The sequence below is a fragment of the Python bivittatus genome, unplaced genomic scaffold (genome assembly GCF_059951505.1).
Source record: "Python bivittatus isolate LINGU-HERP-01145 unplaced genomic scaffold, Pbiv_v1 ctg000330_np1212, whole genome shotgun sequence".
Classification (NCBI taxonomy): Eukaryota; Metazoa; Chordata; class Lepidosauria; order Squamata; family Pythonidae; genus Python; species Python bivittatus.
In genome coordinates, this window is record NW_028277058.1 from 18,319,095 (window position 1) to 18,338,999 (window position 19,905).

At 41.7% G+C, this 19,905-nt stretch overlaps 1 protein-coding gene across 1 annotated transcript in view; it reads right to left on the reverse strand.

The window, feature by feature from the left end:
• TAFA2 (TAFA chemokine like family member 2) overlaps positions 1-19,905 on the reverse strand; it is a 114,158-nt gene that overhangs the window by 26,802 nt on the left and 67,451 nt on the right. The window contains exon 2 of the mRNA XM_088141532.1: positions 9,031-9,137. Coding sequence (XP_087997658.1) covers positions 9,031-9,136 — 106 coding nt within the window. The 5' untranslated portion in view covers position 9,137. The remainder of the gene's footprint in view (positions 1-9,030; positions 9,138-19,905) is intronic.

The following is a 19,905-nucleotide window of genomic DNA, read 5'->3' on the forward strand; positions in this document are numbered from 1 at the left end:
AGATCAACTTCATGTTGTTCAGAACCTAAGAACTTCTAAAATTTCTTCTTTACTCAGCATTAAAATAGCACAGTAGCTAAAAGCTTTGCCTAGAATTTAAGAGGTTGCTGGTTCAGAATCCAGCAGAGATTTTGATATTTCTTTCATCTAGCTAGCTTTTTCGGAATTTAAAAAAAAAAAGTGCAGAGTCCCACCATTTCATTTTTTTTATCCGTGCATGTGAGGAAACAATGAAAAACAATGAAATGGTAGAATCCTGCAACTTAAAAAAAGTCCTCAGCTAACTAGTTAAATTAGACAAAGGAATGAAAATAGTCATTTTAAAAAATGCTTTTGCTGAGGGCACCACAGCAGGGGAGCTGTTTAATGGGGGGAGGGCATGGTAATCTGCAATCCAGACAGAATAATTTGCAAGCTGGTGCCAAAGTATCAGGCCAAGCATGTTTTTTTCTTAAACCAGTTTAAACTGCTAGGAGCACAGGACAGAAACAGTTTAAACAGTATGTGTGGCTATGTCCACAGTCATAACCCTAGTTTCTGAAACAATTTCCTTTATAATTTTAAATGCAATAGTGGTCAACAAATCAGATCCAAAGTATGAAAGTAAGCAAACAAAAGTTATAGGAAACATATACAGTAAAACCCATTTCTCCGTGCTGGGAGACTTTCGCTTTGGAAGAAGCTGGCAAAAGGCCAGTCTAATCTTTTGTCACTACCAACTTTACAGATCTTTCTGCTAAAGACCATAAACATTTTGGTCCTTAACTTTTTACTGTCCCTATAATAGTAGCTAACAGCTATTCTGAGATGTTGAAATAAGTAAATGTTTTTCTAGTAAAGAGACCAAAGTAGTAAGAAAAGAAAATGCCTGGTAAATTTCTAAAAGTAATTACTCTCTTGAGTCAAGCTGGTGACTATATTGACATATCTATGTAACCACAGTTGTAATCCCAACACATCTGAAAGGCACCAAGTACGGGAAGGCTATATTGGGGCTACAATTATACCGTATATTAGACAGAAATTCATTTACGTACAAAGTATTTTGGGTATTTTAAAAAGGCATTTTTCTTAAAGAGTAAAATTGGTGAATAGATACTTATTTGGCATATTACTAGCAACTCCATAAAACATACTTTAAATTTAAAAGATGTATTAATTTTGTTATAGGGCCTTACTACAGCAGATACAAAACAAGTTTGACTATACTTCTAGCATTTTCTGTCTTTCTTAAAAGTAGAAATGGCATAATTTTTTTCCAACTGGTCAAACAACTTATCCCCTGAGGTTAAAATGGCCCCAACCCTGTTGGCATTCCATAAGTTGTCAGGAGTTTCTCATGGGAAGAAATTCATCCCGTTATCTGTACAACAATATTATGGCTACATGGATCATGAAAAAAAAAAAACTTGTTATTGTGTGTTGTGCACGTATATTGCTAATTACTGCCACCTATTGGTGTGTGTATGCTAGTTACCCAGTGGGGGGGTATGGAGTGGCAATATAACTGGAGCATTGTATGCCCAGCCTCGCAGTTGTTTTAGTGTTAGCCACCATGTAGTTATGAAGTTTTATGGGTTATGTAGTTGTAACTAATAACCAAGTAGTGTACCTCTTCTCTGAGAGTTTTTGGCTAGAGACTTTATGTTTGAAGATAAGCCTTGGATGCTGAATTTATGAGAAGATGTGTTTTTTCCTATATTTTGTATACAACTTGTATTTTATGAAGTTTTGCATTTTTATCAATAAACAACCAGATAGTATATATTTTCTGGCTGAGTTTTTTTTGGAGAACAAGATATGGACATTGCAGTTTGTAAACCTCTCATGCTGATGTGTATTTTTCCCTGGGCAAAGTTTTTCTGGGAGCATTGCTGTACTCTGCACAACAGGTTATGGGCCCAGGCTTGAGGTCCCAGAGTGGCTAGAGTGCCCAGGCATGAGGCCAGGAGTGATGCGAGCCAGGACTGAGATTCCTGAGTGACGGGGGATTTATGGATTTATTACCCTGCCTGTGAACGTTTCGTTTGAGGTTTGGATGCTTTTTTCTGTCTGAGTGCCTGTTACATGGCCTGTGAAACATGGCGATGACTGCGGTAAGCCTTCCATTTGAAAGACTGAATCCAAAGAATTACCAGACATGGAGTATAAAGATGAAATAATTCCTACAATGTAGGTAAGAGGGCAATTTTGCTTTGACTTTATTTCTAGGAAACAGTTTATTAAAGTCAATTGTTTGCCTGTTCTATTATCAGTTATTTGAGATGCTGTTGACCTATTGCAAAATACCTATATATCTTTATTTTTAATTATTTATATGGCTGCCCAACTTGCAGTAGCAATGCTGGGTGGTTTACATATGGCTAAAAGCATAAAAACAAAGAAACCCCCCCCCCAAAAAAACACAAACAGCTGAAACAGAATAACAGCCTACCACAGCATTCCTATTCAAATCATATCATTTCTGGATGGGCTCATCCAATGATTTGGCCAATGCCTGAGGGTAAAACCAAGTTTTCAGCAACTTATGTTGTGCAGAGTACAAGAGGTCTTCATGGATAATTAGCAGAAAACTGAAGTAACAAACTTGTACAAAAAGCATTTTCAAGTATGATTTCTATCCTGGCCAAATCACAAGTGTGAGAAGGCAGGGAGAAGTGAGGGCCTCAAACAAACCATGTTTGCTAGGGGAGAGCGCTGTGCACCATGGGGCAGCCTTGGGGGGGACAGCAGGAGGGAGGATGGGCAGAAGGCACACTCGCACCAGAGTGGAGAGGGACGGCAGGAGGGAGGAAAGACTGCAGGCAAAAGGCACGTTCGCACCAGAGTGAAGAGAAACGGCAGGGGGCGGCTGTCGGGTCAAGTGGGGATTGGAATGTGTATTGCGCTGATTGAGTGGAATGTCTGCGGTTTTGCGGTTAATTAGCGGCACTCTGGGGCGGTAAAAAAGGTGAGATTGTGAGCCAAGCCCTCGTAGGAGGGGGAGGACAGATAGGGGGTATAAAAATCTGTCAGACCTTGCTTCGGGGTTCCTCCATTGCTGCGGGAGGGACCCACCTTTGCAAACGTGCCCAATAAAAACTTCTGTCTACTGGACAACCGAACCCGTGTCTGTCGTTTTCTGACAAAATTGGCGAGCCAGCCAGGAGTCCTCGACGTGGACCGGACTGTGGGGAACCGGTGAGTAATCGGCCGTAACACCCCGTTGAGGTGTCTCCCGTTTTCCCCGGAGTCGGGTCCAGGACGGGACTCCAATCGCCAGTCAGACAGAAGTAAAGAGGAAGTCGGCCGACGAGGAGACCTCCGGGAGGTCTGGTGAGTACAGCCTACCCATAATCTCGGGGAGATTAGCATGGTTACGAGGCGTTGGACGCCGCAAGGGGACAGAAGAGTCCGGGACCTTCTGTAAGGTGGGAAACGTAGTCAGGAAGGATGGGTAAGGCGCAGAGTAAGAGTGTAAGGCCAGGGGCCAGTGGGAAAAACGCAGTAGGGGGAATCCCCACGGATTCTCCATTAGGACAATTGTTGCAACAATGGGAGACACCCTGGTTGTGTCCATTCACCAGGGGTCTGGAAAAACTGACCATGATAACTTTGTGCACTAAAGAATGGCCAAAATATCCACTAGTGGACCCCGAATTCCCCTACCATTGGGATACTCTTGGAATCCCCAGTAATTACTGGGTGACCCAACTAAAAAACTACATTGTGGAACATAAAATGTTAACACAGGAACCCTATGTGGAAGTCTGATTCCATGTTCATTGGGAGGGGCCTCGACCCAAGTTAGCCAAAATTTTTGTCCAAAAAGAACAGGAGGATGAGGAGGACCTCTGGCTGACTGGACCTCAATGGGGGCCGCCACCTCCTCCTCCTCCTCCTCTTCCTACCGCTCCCCCTCCGGCGCCCCCACCCTATCCCGAGCTGCAGAAAGAGCTGGACCAGCTGAACCAAGACATTCAGAACTTGCCCTTTAGTCTAAGGTCGACCAGTGCCTTCCCCATCCGGGAAGTCCCAAACGGAACGAACGCACAGGGGGTGACCGTCACCAGTTACGTAACGGTTCCCATCAAACCCAGTGAGTTGAGGGAATTAAAAAAAAAGACCCTCCCTCGTATGCAAGAGAACGCCCATACCGCCGCCGAACAATTGGAACTTTTTCTCGGCCCGGTGGAATACTCCTGGGGGAACTGAATTACATTTTAGCCCACCTCTATACGCCAGAAGAGAGGGGCCAGATTCGGCGAGCTGCGCTCGGGGCTTGGGAGCGAAGGAATGCAAATGTCCCAAATGCCCCGGCCGCGAATACTAAATTCCCTCTGGCAGACCCAAATTGGGATCCCAATAATGCTGAACATCGGGAGAACATGAGAGGAGTTTCCCCCTGTACAACTAGGGGGGTCATGGTTCCCCAACCGGGACCCACGGGGAACCCTTGGTAAACATCACGGTGGGTCCCACCGGCGAGGAACAGCAGTTCCTCGTGGACACCGGAGCCTCTCAAACATCGCTGTGCCAACCGGGACCCACGGGATTGCGAAATCCCGGGGCGCGTCGGTATCGGTGATGGGGGTGGGAGGCTCTCCGGTCAAGGCAAACGTACTGGAGGAAGTGAGACTGGAGTGGAATGGGAAGGAGGTAACTGCAGATGTGTTACTGATCCCACAGGCAGGAGTGAACTTGCTGGGAAGGGATCTAATGGGTAGTCTAGGAGTGGAGTTGTGGAATGTGGAACAGGCAGAAAGGATGTGTTTGTTGCGGGAGGCGGACGTGGAGGTTGTGAACCCTGAGGTATGGGCAGGAGAAGGGGGGGCGGGTCGGTTCCGCATCGCCCCAATTAGCATCCCCTTGAAACCGGGGGTGACTGGTTTGCGGCAAGCCCAATACCCGCTGTCCCGGGATGGGAGGCGTGGGCTGAAGCCCATCATAGATGGGCTGAGGCGGCAAGGGCTGTTGGAACCGGCTATGTCCCCTTCAACTCCCCTATCTTAGCTGTGAAGAAGAAGGACAATAGTTACAGGCTGGTGCAGGATCTGAGGAGGGTCAACGATTTGGTCTTGGCCCGGACCCCGGTAGTGCCTGACCCCTACACTTTGATGGGGAAGATCCCTCCCGGGGATCGGTGGTTCACGGTGATAGACTTGAAGGATGCTTTTTGGTCATGCCCTCTGGCAGAAGAAAGTAGGGATCTGTTCGCTTTTGAGTGGGAAGATCCGGAGACTGGGAGGAAGCAACAACTGAGATGGACGGTGCTGCCCCAGGGGTACACCGAGAGCCCCCTCTTGTTTGGACAGGCATTGGAAGAGAAACTCCAGGGGTTCCGGGCCCCTGGGGGTTCTCGGGTGCTGCAGTATGTGGATGATTTGTTGGTGTCTGGAGAGAAGGAAGTAAAGGTGAGAGAAGACTCAGTGGCTTTATTGAACTGGTTGGCTGAAGAAGGATTGAAGGTGTCAAAAGGGAAGGTCCAATTTGTGGAAAGGGAGGTCAAGTATTTAGGACATGTACTCTGGAAGGGTGAGAAGTTGATTGATCCTTCTTGGATACAGGGGATAATGCAGTTGAAGCCCCCTCATACTAAAACGGAGGTGCGGCGGTTTCTGGGTCTAGTAGGATATTGCAGGCTATGGATAGATGAGTACATGAGCAAGGCTCAGTTTCTGTATGCGAAGTTGAAAGGATCATCTGACAGGGTAGAATGGACAGACAGGGACACAGAGAAGTGGGGGGAATTACGAAGGAGCCTGGTGACGGCCCCGGCTCTGGCTCTACCGAACTTGGCCCTCCCCTTTCACCTATACGTTACAGCCCATGGGGGAACCGCCATTGGAGTGCTGACTCAGAGACGGGCTGGGAAATATCAACCAGTGGCCTTCCTGAGCAAAGCCCTAGAACCGGTGGTGAGGGGATGGCCGACTTGTGTGCAGGCAGTTGCTGCCGCTGCTGTGCTAGTGACAGAAGGGAAAAAACTCACTTTTGGGAGCCCCGTGATTGTCCATTCACCCCATCAGATCTTAAGTGTGCTTAGTCAGCAGCCGGCTGCTTGGATGACAGAAGGAAGGATGTTGAAATATGAGACAGTTCTCCGGATAAGTCCTGATGTGGTGGTAGGAACAGACAGGAATTTGAACCCAGCGGAGTTTCTTGCGGGGGAGCAGAAAGAATGGGAGCCGGCGGAGCACGAGTGCTCCACCCTGTTGCAGCTGCAAACAAAGACCCGGGAGGACCTGCAGGAGGTCCCGCTGGAGGAGGGTGAGGTCTGGTTCGTGGATGGGTCTAGCCGAGTAGAGCAGGGACAAAGGAAGTCAGGGTATGCGATAGTGACGGCGGAGGGAGAGACAATAGAGAAGGGGGCACTACCAGCGGACTGGTCGGCTCAGCTGTGTGAAGTGCACGCTTTGAAACGGGCACTAGAGTTGGGAAAGGGAGTGTCCCTCACCGTCTACACAGACTCGCGATACGCCTGGGGAGTAGTGCACACTTTCAGGAAAATTTGGCTGGAACGGGGTTTACTCACAGCTGCTGGAAAGGAAAGGTTGCAGGGAGGAAGCAGGTCATTGGGTTACAATTGAGGGGACCCCAGTAGTGAGCCGTGCTGACATGAGGGGGATGGTGGAGAAACTGCATGAAGGGTCTCACTGGGGGGTGCAGGCTTTGGTAGACACTGTAAAGCCGTGGTACTGGAGCCTGGGGGTTCGATGGGAACTCCACACCCCTTGGCATCCTGACTCCAGTGGGAAAGTGGAAAGGGCCAACGGGGTGTTGAAGCAACATCTCACCAAACTGGGATTGGAAACAGGGCTATCTTGGACAAAGACACTTCCGGTTGCCCTGCTTCGAATGCGGACAGCCCCTCGCAAGGATGTGGGGGTTTCCCCGTTCGAGTTGATGATGGGAAGACCTTTCCTGGCTCCAATGGGAGAGCCTATCCCCGAGCTAAAGGATGCCTTCCTAAGAAAGTATCTCTTGGTACTGTCACAATCTCTCTTGTCTCTAAGAAAACAGGGACTCCTCGCTCAACGGCCCCCTTGCTGAAAGACCAACACCCCCACAAGCCAGAGGATTGGGTCCTGATAAAGACGTGGAAGGATGAGAAGCTGAAACCATCTTGGGAGGGACCATACCAAGTTCTCCTGACAACTGAATCAGCGGTTCGGACCTGACAGGGGGGTTGGACCCACTACCATCGGGTTAAGCAAGCTCCCGACCCCCGACCATGGACTGCCCAACCGGGAGACGGACTCAAAGTAAAACTTAAAAGGAACTGAACTAAGGCAGGGGAGGAGATGACCAACATAAAGGCGTAGAATTGGCACAGACAGCTTTGATCACTGGGGATGATCCCCGTGGGGGATGTTCTATCATTTTGGGTCTTCTCCCATACCAAGACCCTGGACTAATCAAAGGCAAATGGCTCTAAATCTCTTGGGGATAACCAATGCAACTCAATGTGTATATTTCAACAATACCCAGAACTGTACCCCCCGTTGCCCTCAAAAGGTCCTGCTTTCACTTGTGGAGGGGTCTATAATATCCCTTATGCCTCAACCCCTCTATACCTACCTAAAGGTTTCTTTTTGTTATGTGGACATGAAGCTTACACCTATGTTCCAGCCTATAGTTCAGGGGCCCTTGTGCCATAGGGCGCCTGACCTCTCTATATGCCCTGCCTCCAATGCAAGCGCACCCATCAAAAGAAAAAAGAAAAAGGGAGCTGCCATCTGATTGTGAGAGTGATGTGACACTCTTGTCCGAAACAGAAGCCATGGCTCTGGCCCTCTCCCTAGTAGGGGTTCCTGCACTAAGCGGAAGAGCTTACCTGGACCTAAGGAAGGTGGCCTGCCTCCTGGCTAAAAGTGTCAACCTCACATCCTCCCTTATTGCAGCTCTAACTGAAGAAGTGACTGATATCAGGACTGCAGTCCTCCAAAACCGGATAGCTATAGACTATCTCCTATTAAGGGCAGGACAAGGCTGTGAATCTTTTCAAGGTCTTTGTTGCTTTAACCTAACCAACAATGAGAACTATATTGAAGCAAAACTAGCCAAGTTGAGGACCTTAGCCTCTCGCATATCCGAGGATCCAGAGGGATGGAATTGGTCGTGGCTCACTAGTTGGTTACCTAACTTTGCTTGGTTAAAACAAACTTTCTGTACTAGCTATTGGCTTCATTGCCTTACTGGTCCTAGTATGTTGCTTAATGCAATGCCTCCCTGCTTGTGGGAATTACCTGTCCCAGTGTGTGAAGCCCCGGGTCCAGGACGAGGGAGCAATCCTGTTAGCCAGGTTTGAGGCCCAACAGAGGCGTGAAAAGAAAAAGGGGGGATTGTGAGAAGGCAGGGAGAAGTGAGGGCCTCAAACGAACCATGTTTGCTAGGGGAGAGCGCTGTGCACCATGGGGCAGCCTTGGGGGGGACGGCAGGAGGGAGGATGGGCAGAAGGCACACTCGCACCAGAGTGGAGAGGGACGGCAGGAGGGAGGAAAGACTGCAGGCAAAAGGCACGTTCGCACCAGAGTGAAGAGAAACGGCAGGGGGCGGCTGTCGGGTCAAGTGGGGATTGGAATGTGTATTGCGCTGATTGAGTGGAATGTCTGCGGTTTTGCGGTTAATTAGCGGCACTCCAGGGCGGTAAAAAAGGTGAGATTGTGAGCCAAGCCCTCGTAGGAGGGGGAGGACAGATAGGGGGTATAAAAACCTGTCAGACCTTGCTTCGGGGTTCCTCCATTGCTGCGGGAGGGACCCACCTTTGCAAACGTGCCCAATAAAAACTTCTGTCTACTGGACAACCGAACCCGTGTCTGTCGTTTTCTGACACAAGCAAATAACTAACAAAAAAATAAAAAAAGAGTGCCTGGTTATCCATCTGTCTATCCATCCATCCATCCTCCTTCCTTCCTTCCTTTAGATCAGCATGCTGGCTAGGGAATTCTGGGAGTTGAAGTTTACACATCTTAGGTTGCTGAGGTTGAGAAACACTGCTTTAGATCACTTTGTCCTACCACATTGATACCATAGAATGCAGCTTCTTACCTTTGTGGTGGTTTGCCCCAGATGCTATTTTCCCCCACAGTGTTACAACAAATATTATTATTAGCAGTTTTCCTTTTGTTGCTTTCTGTAAGTATCTTTTATTCATCCTAGAGGGAAAAAAAATAAACATAATGAAAAATTTTTCAAAAGTATTTTTCTAACACTATAAAAATAGTTAGAAACATTTTCAAACATATCATACAGATATCTCTTATCAGTTACTCACCAAAAACAACAGGAAGTTAATCTCTCTACTCTGACAAGAAGTCAGATCAAATTCAGCTCATCCACTTAAATCTGTCTGCCCAAACAAAAGTGCTTCTATAATGGTTCTAAATACGTGGGATTCATGGGCAATCACTTCCGAAGAACAAAGGAAGTGACTGTCACTTGGATGCTACCAAACCATGAACCCAAATAACAAATTGGGAGCTTAATTATTATACTAAGGACTACCAGAGGATAATTAACTCTGTAGGGGCAAGCCTATTAATATCAATTCCTCATTCCTGCCTCTTTGTTTAGATTTTAAAGATCTCCCAAAGTTTGTATCAGTGGGGACAGTACATAAATACTACTAATTAATTAATAATAAATCCACGTATCAAAGAAATGGAGAAACTTACAGCTTCATAATTGCCCTAATTGTGGGCAGTAGAGATATGTTATCTATAATAGTTCCAGCAAAAACTATACGTATTACTGAAACAACTGAAGTTTCACTGTTGGGAGATAACTTAATGCAGTATAGAAATTTCTAAAATGTTGTCACTGATTATATAACACAAAGGGGGGAAGTCAATGGCATCTCCAAAATTACTCTTCCTAAATAGCTCTATAAAATCACCCAAAATCTTGTTCCAACATCCATAAAATCTCTCCTGTTATAACACTATCTATCATAGGATGCACTGCTATAGCAGATAACAGCCCCCATAATCGTCAGCCAATGTGGCCATGTAATGCAATGAACACCAGACATTAATAGTATGAGAGGATTGAATGAATAACAGGATGAACTCTGCTGATAACGCTCGGTCTAATAGGCAGACAAAACATTTCTGCTCAAGCAACTTCCGTCAAAAATAAAGCATTTGGGGGAATTTCTGCATTAATGATACAATGATTGCAGAAAGCAATTGCTGAAAATGGTTGAGGAACAGAGCAAACCAAGACCTGTTGAGGACAGGGTGTAAAATGTGTAGTGCAGGGATTGCCTGCAACCTGTCAGATCCCTTTTGCAGCTTCTAGAGCAGTGAAGACAATTTTTTCAACTTTTGTTTGCTCTGGGGTGGTGTTTTGGTGGCTTAAGAAGCAACATGGGTATCTTAAGCTTGGCATGGTTAAAGTAACCCATTTGACATTTCAAGCCTCCAAAATCTCTTCCAAGCAGTTCCTGGGCCTGTAGTACAGCCCTCAATATGTTGTGCAAAGCCTGGTACAGTCAAAGCCAGTGTTTCTCAACCTTGGCAACTTTAAGATGTGTCGATTTCATGCTGACTGGGGAATTCTGGGAGTTGAAGTCCACACTTCTTAACGCTGCCAAGGTTGAGAAACACTGCTCTCAGCTAACAGAAATTGTGCACTCCTGTTTCACAGCTATATGCCACAGATGTACTGCTTCCTTAGGCCTCTTTTCTCCTTGCAGTGCAAGCTTGTGTTTTGCAAAATTTTTTAATCTGAACTACTTTGAATTTAAATTTCTCATTATAAGTTGGAAACCATTGTTCTGACGGTGAAAAAGGTATCTCACATTCAAGATAGGCTGTTTCAAGCATTTTGGAAGTGCTCTGAGCTTGAAAAAGCTCTGTTTCAAACTAAAACATGTTTTGAGCTTGAAGCATTTCCAAATGATATAAACAGCAGTTTTGCATTATAAACAATTTTTTTAAACGCAGGGTGGGGCAAATATGCAATAAATGCATATACATATGTAAACATTTTCACTTATTCTGAACACACAGCCAGAATGTGAGTTCCATTTAAAAATACTGCATGGATGGTTCTGTGCTGCATTGGGAGAACATAAACTGCACAAAAGTTTAAAAGTAAACCACCCAGAGTCACCCCACAGTGAGAGGGGCGGTGACAAATTTGAAATATAAATAAATAAATAAATATAAATAAAAAGCTCTTTCAGAATAGTGGTATATACCTTATCATCCCACCACACAGTGAGACATCTGAACCTGAAGTGCTTTTTGGGGCAGCCATGGAAACAAGAGATACCATGTATCAATAAAAATATTGCAGTAATCATCAAATCAATTTCAAAATTTATATCAAATTTGAACATAATGAATGACTGTAAATATGCATGTATCTGAAGCTATCTGAGAAATGTTACAATAGTTGCTCCTTCAGTTCAGTTCAGTTCATTTTATATGTTCATGTAATATCTTAGCCTACCCTCACCATTTTAATAATGGTAAAAAGCAGAACAGTTACAGTACAAACACAGAATTTACATCTTGTTACTACTAACTCAGTTGTGAATTCTAAATGCTCAACCGATACTTAACCGCAAGTACACTGTTAATGATTATGCCATCATTTGAATGGTCAGGTTAATATCAATACTGTCACTTAGCATTAATACCTTAATAATTAATAAAAAAATTTAAATGCTCTGTGAAATATTTTTTAAAAATCCTTTCCTATATAAGCACCTATATTTATAATACCAGAATCAGAGTCAATTTGATTAGCTTATTCTACTCAGGCATTTTTCAAATTATAATCCATCTAGCCCAATTTCAATTATTTCAGATTGGCAGACATCCTAAAGCTTCAGGTATAAATACAGATTATCCATCTCTGTTTTATATATTTCTAAATATTAAAATAGATTTGCTTTCCCTACCTTCGTGTGTGTGTGTGTGTGTGTGTGTGAGAGAGAGAGAGAGAGAGAGAGAGAGAGAATGAGAGAGATTTCATGTTTCTTATTTTACTGTATAAACCAATTTAAAAAAGTATAAATGCATACAATAGGATCCTATTTTTCACAAGTTGCCAGGAATTCAATATGGGACTTTCTCCATGCATAGCAATACGGGGTAGTCCACCTATGACTAAGGATAAAGAAACTAGTGATCTGGAAACTACATGTCACGTGAACTTCTAAAAAAATGCATGTATATACAAAAGCTCTTCTGCCTTTCTGGGCTTGCATAAAACACCAAAAAACTGGGCCCAAACTGCAGATATGCAAAACCAACATGTACTGATGTCTGGTTTCTGTGTAACAACCACAGAAGTGTGAAACTACAGATAAAATGCTGCCAAGAGCATGGTTACCTGCACAGTGTACTAATACCAAAATGTTTTCAAGTACTTCTTCTAGTTTAATTTCAAACTGTGGTTTTAAATGGATTTGGAAGTTCTTAGAAACTCTTTGTTTTGAAGGATAGACACTCAATTTTAAAACTAAATTTAAAATAAGTTATGCAGCCAGAAATGGCCCTCCATACACAACAAGATATAAACAGGATTTGGGAAGTACAAAAAACAAAACAAAAAGTTTTTAGGGAATTAGTAGCAATCTTAAAACACTCTAGCAAGATGACTGTTAAGAAAACTTAATGCTCTGAGATGAGGGGCCAAATGAAACTCACAAGAGAGGGTGCTCCATTGCTAGGGAGCAAAGCAGGAAAAGGCCATCTCCTATGCTGGAAAGATGAGGCTCTACACTGGGGGCATGTTTAAAATGGCATCTATTGCAGATCATAATAACTAGTCTTATTCATAATAGGATAAGTAGTCCCTTAGTAATGCCTTGTTATGATGACTGTTCTATAATAGGAGTCTAGACAATGCGTGGGCAAATGATATAAAATGAAGAACTGAATTAGCAGCAACTTTGCAAGGAAGAGTTTTCCATTGTAAAACCATCAGAGATCACCTTGGTCTGCTGTTGTAATAAGTAAATAATAAATTGCACTTTTTAAAATGTGAAAATGCTTTAAAATATTAATGTAGGAAAAAGTTATGGGAAACTTCACACACTTAATATCAGCAATTTCAAATAAGTTTCATATTTAATCTCATACTCTATGCAAAAGAAATATAGAAGCTATTTTGTTTGAATTATGCGAATGTCATATAACCTGATATTGGGTGCAAGGCTTTGGGGACAATATAGAGCTTTGTTTCAAAAAAAGCTGTCTGTTTTCAGGACCTGTTGCATGCAAAAGTAGAAAGAATTATTTCCCATTTCTTCATTTAATACAAGTAGCAAATTCTGGGCTCTGAACCAATTATTTTATTTTCTCTAAGAACTGCAATTTGGCAGCATACAAGAGTCCTAGAGCTTAATTGACTACTTTGCAGCTGTCTTAAAAATACAGAGTGATACCTATCTTACAAATATATTTCAGAGTGAATTTCAATAAGAATCTAATTAGTTAATACAACTGATAACAAAGCACATTAAAGTATAATTGCTAAGATATTTGTGCAAATAGACAATGATGAGAATGAAAGGCATAGTATTGTTATTTTGTAAACTCAGGTTTAAGTTTAATGGTAGAATGTTAATGTAATAGGGTACAGGAAAACATAATATTGTAATTAATTCTAGGGGGTATCCATGTAACGTTATTGCAACAAAAGCCAGGCAGTGACTCCTTGAAAACTAATGAATTGTGACACAAGCATTTGTGGACTACAGCCAAATTAAATTTATGTATGACCAGAAGCTCTAATCAACAGGCTACTAATTTCGAATATCTGCTGCTGCATTTAGGTGGTCACATAGCACCACAGGATCCTGTTAATGTACCATCCGCTCTGCGGCACAACAGCCTCTCTCACTAAGCTAGCCAAGGTGATTTCCAGCACAGCACAAGACTACCTCAGACTTCTTCTCTGCCATTAGGATAATAGACTTGTCCCAATTAGTATCTGGCTTCAAGCACAGAGCAGGATTCGTGTGTGTCTAGATATTTTTGTCCAGCTGGTCTTGGTGATCTGAAAGTGGAAGAGTTTTCTGTCACACCACTGTTACCAACATACCATCTTCTGGTTAGCTTTGGTCTAATAGATTCTAAAAACCACTGCACGAATGGAAGAACAATTAGCATCATCTAATGGATCTGGATGGATTTCTTAATGTGAGGAATTTTCTCAGCTTCCACTGCATCTACGCAGCATAGTCCAGCACCTCTTCCATCAAGTTGTAGATGGAGGATAGCCAGAACTGATAGATGACCACTGTAGTTTTCATCATTCTTTACAGAGAAGGTTGACCAGATTCACCTTGACTTAGACTCAAGGTTTGGGGCAAATAACCTGGGTAACAATTTGTGAGGTTCATATGGATCATTTGCAGCGTGTAGGTCTTGAGAATGTGGCCAAAGTGTATGGCAGGATGATGGCTACCACTTGTCTGCTTAACCATTGCCCCTTCTGGTCCCCAAATTGGGACTGGTTCCATAGTTAAATGAGCAGTCAATCTTTCCTTAAATGCGGATGTGTCCTTGTATGCTTTATAGATGTTGTTATGAGACTTTGCTGAAAAAACGTTCTCTAGGCCTAGAAGAACTCACTAATTATAGGTATGTCCAAAATATTCAATTCTATAGAAAGATGAATGAAAAAAATTATGGTCTAGCAATTCCAGATGCATTTGAATAAAACTGATTTTCTGGATCCATTCATTCAAGATTTCGTGCAAGATATGGTACTGAGACTGTTTTGGTCTACTTGATTAATGATTGTTACCAGAAGGTATATGAAATCTCTGCTTGCTCTCCTGGACCTCTCAATGGCTTTCAGTACCATCAACCATGGTATCTTTCTGGTACATGATACCTCAAGGCCACTCTTTTGCAATGGTACATGTCCTTCCTGTCATATTTGTCCAAAGAGTTGTTGGGCATTATTGCTCAACACTTAGATCTTTGGTGTATGGTCTCTCTTAAGATTCTATCTTGTCCCTGTGCCATTTGACATCTATATGAAATTGATGTGGAACTCATTCAGTATAATGGAGTAGAGGGGAACACTATTTTGCTGACCACCATCTTTAACTCTCCTTCTAATTCCAATGAAGCAATCAGTACCCTTGGATGTTGCTTAATCTCAGTAATGAACAGTTGAGGGGGAACAAACTGAAAGTAAAGCCAGACAAGACAGAGGTGCTGTTGATAGGGGGAAAAAACTGGGCTGTAAAATTGAAGTAAAACTTCTCTGTATAAGAGTGTATTTACCCAGAGGTAAAATGCTCATAGTTTGGAAGTGCTCCTTGATTAAGAACTGCAACTGGATTTGCATGATGCTGTGATGAAGAATATGTTTACGGCAACCACTATACTGCAACAACTGTAATATAATGACTCCTGAACAAGATGGACCAAGCTATCCAGATGTTGGTTACAACCCACCTTGGGCTGTACATAGAATATCCTTAAAGAAGTGTCTGGAAACTACAAATAGTAAAAAAAAAAAATGGCCACTAGGCTGCAGACCAGGGAACTTATAATGCCTTGTACTGAAAAATCTGCAGTGACTACTGGTTACCCTCCAGACACAATTCAATGGGTTGGTATCAGTCTTTAAGCCCTTAACGGCTTGGGGTCTATCTGTAGAACTAATTTTTCTGCTATGAATCTACCCAACTACTTACATCACCAGGTGAGTAGCTTTTGTGATTTCTAAGAGCCATTTTTCTTAAACAATGGTTTGGTGAATAACCCACTTGTCTTGGGAACTAAGCCATAAATCATGGTTTGAAAACTACAATGGCTGCATTCTGCCTCATTTCACTGTTAGACTGACAATAATTCTTGACACCTTTATAATACATTTGAAACATAATTATATATTTGGACAGTAAAAGTTAAACTACAAGTGAAATATTACTTTTGTACTGATATAAAATTTTCTTCTCGTGTTATTTTGTTGTTAAAGAAATATGTTATTTGAAATAATTCAACACCTACATTCATCTGAGGCCTTCAAGAAATCCATAGATAGAAAAAGACAATAATTGAATTTTAATTAGGAAAAAAAAATTCTTAATTTTAATTTACTCTATTGATAGCCTTAGCCCAGTACACCTTAAAATATCTTTAAAAATTATTCGTCACAGGGAAATTGTTACTTTTTCCATAAGTTAATAAAACTTCAAAATTCAAATGTATAAGCTTTCATATCAGTAAAAAAAATAAGAGGTACTAATATTCAAAGATGTGCTTTTTTTCCATTTTAATCACCTCAAACATTTAGAAAGGCAAAAAATTGAATGAATTAAAGTTGTCAAATCTTTGAGAAAATGGAGTTAATGAAAAAGAACCTACAAGTCCGTGTGTGTGTGTGTCTGTACGTACATATGTATATGTGTGTATATGTGTGTATGTACATATATATGGATGGATGGATGGATGGATGGATGGATGGGGTCACGAAGAGTTGGATACAACTTAACAGCTCAACAACAACAACAACAATGGTCCTGATTATATCCAAGCAAGAAGTGATCTAATGATATGAAGAAGGGAAACAACATGATGCCCACAGGCACCAGCATCATTGCAGGCACCTCCACTGGAATGTACACATTTCATCTCCTGCCATATTGAAAGACTTTTTAAAAAAGTAAAAAATAATTAAAAGGAAATATGCTATGTTACAAAGCAAATCTATATCTCATTTTTATTTTAAAATCCATTGACATTCATAAAAATGGTGGAGAAGTTCAAACTAATGGTTTGTTTGGAAAAGTTTCCACCAGCCCAGAAAAAAAACAAACACACACAGAGGGAAAATGTCATGGTAAAACTACATTTTGTGACTGGCCATATTCATCATGGCCTCCATACTGTGAACATGCAACTTCTGCCATAGTTACCAAGTCATGGTAGAATCAATAAGGTTCTTAAATTCTAAGTATCCTTAGCAATCCTAACTATATTCTAAGATATAAACCAGACAACATTATGGAATATCAAAGTGGAAGAGTAGGGCTGGGTTAACAGCTGACATTCTATATATGGGTCCTTTTATTTATATGTGATTGCTTTCCACACCAACTCATGCATAACCAGAACATATTCAAAATATTCAGGAAACATATATTATCTAAAATATCAGAATGTAGTCCACATGAAACAAAATTATCAGAAATTCTTAAGGAGGATATAAATTTATGACACCCAACCTTCACTAAATTAAGACATCTACAGATCAAAACAAAACTGAAGTAGATAACAAGAAATGGCTGCAGTAGATCGACTTCTTGTTATCACAGCTTTTGATCTGATCAATTGTGACGATTTAGTCTCCATTACCTCAGGCAATAGATATTGGCCAGAAAGTGATAGCATTTCTGATAGTTCGTCCGGTTTTTCCCCATAGCCATTCCCATCTTTCTGAGTATATATACCTGTAGGGCAATGCTTGCTAACTGCTTACCTGGAGTAGTAACTATGTTTACCTAATCCCACATCTTATAATACCACTGTTCAAGGACATTGATTCAGTGAGCTGACAGAGACCATTCAGTCTGAGCCAGGGTTCCCCAAAGTGGTCAATATCAACCCCCAAGGATCGATGGGACTATCCATTATTGTTGTTGTTATTTTTACTGTTATTATTATTCATAGTACTATAGGTTAAAGTAGTATTTATTAAATTATTTCCATATAATAAATGTTTGGGGGTTGATGAACAACCTGAAATTTCATGAAGGGGTTGAAGTGTTTGGGGGCCCCTGGTCTAAGCCATGAACTCTGCAGACACTATCTGTATGTTGTTCTGTTCATTTGCAGATGCTGGTATTGCTGCTGCTACAACGTTGCAAAATTTTTCACAAGTAAACATACACTACGCAGAGTAATAAGTGAGCAATGGTAATATGGTAAGTTAGCAATGCTAAGGAGGAAAAAAAACAGAGCATAAAGTGATTCATGCTGTCACTGCTCTTTATTTGGTTCCTGCAACATGCTCCACATGGGACTGCTTCTGAAGATCACAAAGAAATGGTTCAGAATACAGTAGCCCAGGTCTTGGCGGGCACACACCAGCATGAACTTATCACACCAGAGCTTCTGGCCCTGCAGGGGCTCCCTATAGGCTTCCAAGTGCAAATTAAAGTGCTAATTTTAAGCTACAAAGCTATAAAAGTCTATAAGGCATAGCACCAAGGTTCTTGTAGCACCATCTTATACAACCTGTTTCAGCCCAGCTGATTTGTATGTCTCAACCAAACTATTGGCTCCTCCACATTTGTGAAATGTGGGGGCTAAACTTTACAGGTGCTGCTTTTCAGTGAGTGTGTATTACACAACAGTCTTCCCTTGCAAGTTCAATCATGCTCCCCCTTCCCCACATTGTTGGAGGATGAAATGACACTGTATGTGTTTAGAGTTCTTTTTGTTCTTTTTAATCACAAAATAATATTGTATCCTGGACATTTCTGTACTACTCCTATTTATTTATGTGTTTATACATTCATTTATATACTTTATATGATTACCCATCACCCAGCAATGACTATCAGGAGAACAGATGAAAACCAAAAAACAACCCAAAACACTTTGTAAAAATAAACGTTTAGAAACACCCATTAGAACGCATGCCTAAGCATTAAAAATGAGTGAGAGTCTTTTGATTGCAGTGGACATAAATCCAATAAATAAATCATGTGTTGGGTGGCTGGAGAACTGGTTGCATTTGAAATGTTGATACCCACTTGAAGATTCTCTTACAAATTGGAAATTAATGTTGTTGTCTCTTCATACTATATTTACCATGGTGGGTATGGTGATCACATATCAATATGTTTACGATATGCCAAACCGATGAGGTTGTCCATCATCACCATCTCCATCTCTCTAAGATGTTTCAGCTAAGCTTACCTTTGGCTGTGGTGATATGGGGGAGGATTTCTGATCAGGTGGATGTATTTCCAAACAAAGCAGTGACCTGCAGATGCCACTTTTTTTTTAACTTTCCAAAATGGCTTGAAGAACAGTGGAGAGCCCAGGTGTTTGGGGAATAAAAACCATGCTGCAGTATTGCATTTTGCTTTACAGCATTTGGATTGTTTTATGAAAAGAATCCAAAAAATAATGTAAAATGGTGCTAAAGAACACAGCCAGAGATGCATGAGACCACAAGACATGAACTATGGGGTCCATGTTGTTCACCCTTAATTAATGTAAACATAATAGCAATTAAAGGTAATATGTGCTTCAAATAATGTATGCTACTTTATTTCCAAAGCTACAGTAGCCCAAAAAGTAAAAGTTGCAATATTACATGAAGCAATCATACAAAATGCACTATTTCACATATAGACTTGCTACCAATGGCTTTGTTTGAGGTATAAAATGTATATGGGATAGAAATAAATTATGATATAAATTACAAGTTTCATTCAACTATAGTAAAAACTTCACAGGCTAAATCTTGGTTATTGTATTAATTGCAAAGTTAAGCCACACTAAATATATGAGGAATTTAAATGACATTCTAATGTTTCGTACTTAAATGATCTTGCATCATCCTGAACCTGGACAGCATAAGCCATTTCACAAACCGTCTCCTTCAAAGTATGAAATTCTGATATAAAAGTAGCAATTACAGTGTTTTGTTTTACAATAAAACAAAAGAATATAATACCTGCTCTTATCCATTAGTGGCTGTGTTGCCACTTAAAGTGATAAGCAGATGAATCAGCTTTTTGTCCATTTAAAAACTGTAGGAAACAACAATGCTCTGGTTCATCTGCAGTGAAGAAGTAATACTTGAGAAAGCTAACCAATGCCTGTGAAGTTAACAAAAAGCCCAATGTCTTTTCACACCTCTGGAATATATTGATCAAAAGCAGATGCTGAGGCATCCTTTAACGAGACTGAAAAGTGACATTTCTGA